The sequence below is a fragment of the Primulina eburnea genome, chromosome 9 (genome assembly GCF_022965805.1).
Source record: "Primulina eburnea isolate SZY01 chromosome 9, ASM2296580v1, whole genome shotgun sequence".
NCBI classification, from domain to species: Eukaryota; Viridiplantae; Streptophyta; class Magnoliopsida; order Lamiales; family Gesneriaceae; genus Primulina; species Primulina eburnea.
This window is the reverse complement of record NC_133109.1, coordinates 20,546,867-20,550,147: the sequence shown is the minus strand read 5'-3', so window position 1 is coordinate 20,550,147 and position 3,281 is coordinate 20,546,867. Positions and strand designations below refer to the sequence as shown.

Here is a 3,281-nt window from a genome sequence, read left to right as displayed (position 1 = left end):
TGACATTCGTTTATATGCAAATGTCCCATAAGGACAAGTACATGTGGTTTTCTCCTGATCTTCAGGGTTAATGGGAATTTGCATATAACCGGAATAACCATTCAGGAAGCAGTAGAAAGAGTGTCCCGCTAACCTTTCCAACATTTGGTCAATAAACGGGAGGGGGAAGTGGTCTTTACGGGTGGCGTCATTAAATTTTCTATAATCAATGCAAACACGCCACCCTGTAACAGTTCTGGTAGGAATTAATTCATTATTTTCGTTCTCAACAGTGATCCCACCCTTTTTCGGAACAACTTGCACTGGACTAACCCACCTGCTATCATAAATCGGGTAAATAATACCTGCGTCCAGTAGCTTTATTACCTCTTTCTTGACCACCTCTTGCATAGACGGGTTCAGACGTCTTTGAGGTTGGGTAGATGTCTTGTGGTCAGCCTCCATCAGAATTTTGTGTGCACATGGAGGAGTTGATTCCCTTTATGTCTGCAATGCTCCAACCTATGGCTTTGATATTATCCCTCAAAACACGCAACAACTTTTCCTCTTCCGTCCCTGTCAGAGTAGAGGAAAATATCACTGGAAATTTATCGTTATCAAGTAAAAATAGATATTTTAAGTGCAAGGGAAGAGGTTTCATCTCTAGAATTGGGGCTTCTTCGATGGATGACTTCAAAGGTCTTGGGACATGCCCAAGCTCCCCAATCCTAGAATTTACCGTTTTTTGAGATCGGTCTGTCTGCTTCCAGATAATGCATGTATTCCTTGATCTCCTCATTCTCCAACTCTACTGGACATGAATCAGTCAAACAAATCTCCAAGGGGTCATCACCTATCAATTCCTGCAAACCACACTCAACAAACTCGTCAGTAGCATCAATTCTAAAACAATCAGATGTGTCATGAGGGTATTTGATAGATTGGAAAACATTAAACACTACACTCTCATCATTCAATCTCAACACCAACTCACCCTTGTGTACATCTATCAAATCTTTCCCAGTGGCTAAAAATGGTCTTCCTAAAATAAGAGGAATCTCACGATCCTCTTCCATATCTAACACAACAAAGTCCATTGGGAAAATAAACTTGTCAACATTCACCAACACATCCTCTACAACTCCCCTAGGATATTTAATTGATCTATCAGCTAACTGTAGAGAAATTGTAGTGGGTTTAACTTCACCAATTCCTAGCTTCTCAAAACATGAGTAAGGCATTAAATTTATGCTTGCACCTGGATCACACAACGCCTTACTAAATAATGAACTTCCAATAGTACAGGGAATAGAGAAACTACCTGGATCTTTAAGCTTCGGAGGTAATTTATTTTGTAAAATAGCAGAACATTCCTCCGAAAGCTTAACTGTCTCAAAGTCAACCAATTTCCTCTTGTTTGATAAAATCTCTTTAAGGAATTTTGCGTAGGAGGCATTTGAGCTAAAGCTTCTGCAAACGGGATATTTATGTGCAGCTTTTTGAAAATCTCAAGAAATTTTGAAAATTGAGTATCCAGTTGTAGTTACTTTGCTCTTTGAGAGAAGTGGAGTGAATTAATATCAATATTGGAGTTTGAGTTTAGAGACTTACCTTTCTCCCTTGCGTCATTGGACCCTTGGTTGGATTTCTTTCACATTTTCCTCAACATCAACTACCTCTTGCTTTATGGGAGATGTCACCATGATTGCATTGACACCCTTCGGATTCTTTTCTGTGTCACTAGGTAGTGAACCCGGAGCTTGTGTAGCCATCTGTGTCGCCAACTGCCCTAGTTGAGTCTCCACCCTTTGCATCATGGCATCATGATTTTGCCATATCATCTCATTCTCGGCTATGTACTTGGCGAGCATGTCCTCAAGATTTGACTTGCTATCCTGTGGCTTGAAACCGGGTGGCATAGAAGGTCCCGCACCTTGCGGAGGTTTAGGTGGTTGCTGAGGAGGTTTTTGTTGTGCGGGATGCTGCGGAGGATTAAACTATAGTTGCTCAACAGAATTTTCTGATTGTCTCCACCCAAAATTCGGATGATTCCTCCAGGCCGGATTATATGAGAAACTGTATGGATTGTATTGTTGGCGACCTTGGTTTCCCACATAATTCACTGAGTCCCCTCCAAAACACTGTATTCCCTCACAAGACATATCTGGCAAGAATGGCGTGTCACTAGATGACCCACCAACTATTTCAGCACTTCCTTGAATCTGATTCACTGACTTGATTGGTATTGACTTTTGTTCTTGTAGCTGTGCCATCTGATGGGTCAATCCGTCAAGCTTTGCTGTGATCGCTGTCAAGGCATCCATCTCAAGGAATCCGACTTTCTTCTCCCTTTGGTTATCCTGCCATCCTACATTGCTTTCTGCCATATTAGATATGATTTCAAGAGCGTGAAATTCTTTTTCCTTTCCGCAGGGACCAGGAGATTTGATCTAGCCGTAATGCGGTTGGCGTTTTCCTGTACAAGATACCGTTTGCTGCCGCATCAAGCATAGATCTCACAGATGGATCCACCCCATAGTAGAAGGTCTCAACCTGCTGGACTACCGAAAAACCATGTCTTGGGCACATTCTCAACATCTTCTTAAACCTGCGTCCATGCTGAATTCAGTGATTCCCCATCTCTCTGTCTAAATGATGTGATTTCATTTCGCAAATGTGTAATCTTAGTTGGAGGAAAATACCTGTGCATGAAAACCTCGACTAATCCCTCCCATGTAGTGGATAGAACCAGCAAGAAGGTCTCGAAGCCACTCCATAGCCTCTCCTTGTAGGGAAAATGGAAATAATCTGAGTCTAATGGCATCAGTACTCACCCCATTGCACTTGATTGTATCACAGATCGACAGAAAGTTCTCCAGATGTGCATTGGGATCTTCAGAAGGTGATCCTCCAAATTTGACTTGGAGTTGAATCATCTGGATGATGGTTGGCTTAAGTTCAAATGTATTTGCTTAGGATTGTAGGGCGGACAATACTAGAGCCATAACCTCCAAAAGCGGGCCTATGAAGCTCCATTAGAGTGCGACTATCCTCTTCTCCGGCCATGTCTTCAAATTCTGGTTTAGAGTCTATTTCAGATTCCTCTTCTGATTCGAATTCAAGAGCCAAGTTGTTGTTCTTTCGAGCTCTACAGGATGCGACGGAGAGTGCTTTCAATCTCTAGATCAAGTGGCACTAGACTTTCGACGCCTTGAGCACGGCTCATATAACACGAGCTAGACTCCTGCAATCAAAATTCAAGTGTGCAATTCAAGCTCCAAAGAAAGCAAAAATCAGAAATA

The 3,281-nt window shown here is 42.1% G+C and overlaps 1 protein-coding gene across 1 annotated transcript; it reads right to left on the bottom strand.

Moving 5' to 3' along the window:
• Nucleotides 1-433: 433 nt before the first annotated feature.
• On the bottom strand, nucleotides 434-3,045 carry LOC140840793 (uncharacterized). Its single transcript, XM_073207957.1, has 8 exons — nucleotides 2,971-3,045; nucleotides 2,682-2,915; nucleotides 2,469-2,598; nucleotides 2,103-2,359; nucleotides 1,656-1,961; nucleotides 1,591-1,598; nucleotides 719-1,449; nucleotides 434-555 (listed from the first exon to the last, which is right to left on the bottom strand). Exons 1-8 carry the CDS (start codon nucleotides 3,043-3,045, stop codon nucleotides 434-436), a joined length of 1,863 nt encoding a protein of 620 aa, XP_073064058.1.
• Nucleotides 3,046-3,281: the final 236 nt, after the last annotated feature.

Excerpts from the sequence above, each read along its gene's own strand:
- LOC140840793 (XM_073207957.1), bottom strand. The coding sequence starts at position 3,045 with ATGGCCGGAGAAGAGGATAGTCGCACTCTAATGGAGCTTCATAGGCCC. Across the intron at positions 1,962-2,102 it reads AGTGTTTTGGAGGGGACTCA|CATCCCGCACAACAAAAACC; the intron begins GTGAATTATGTG and ends AATCCTCCGCAG. Across the intron at positions 556-718 it reads CAGACCGATCTCAAAAAACG|GGACGGAAGAGGAAAAGTTG; the intron begins GTAAATTCTAGG and ends CTACTCTGACAG.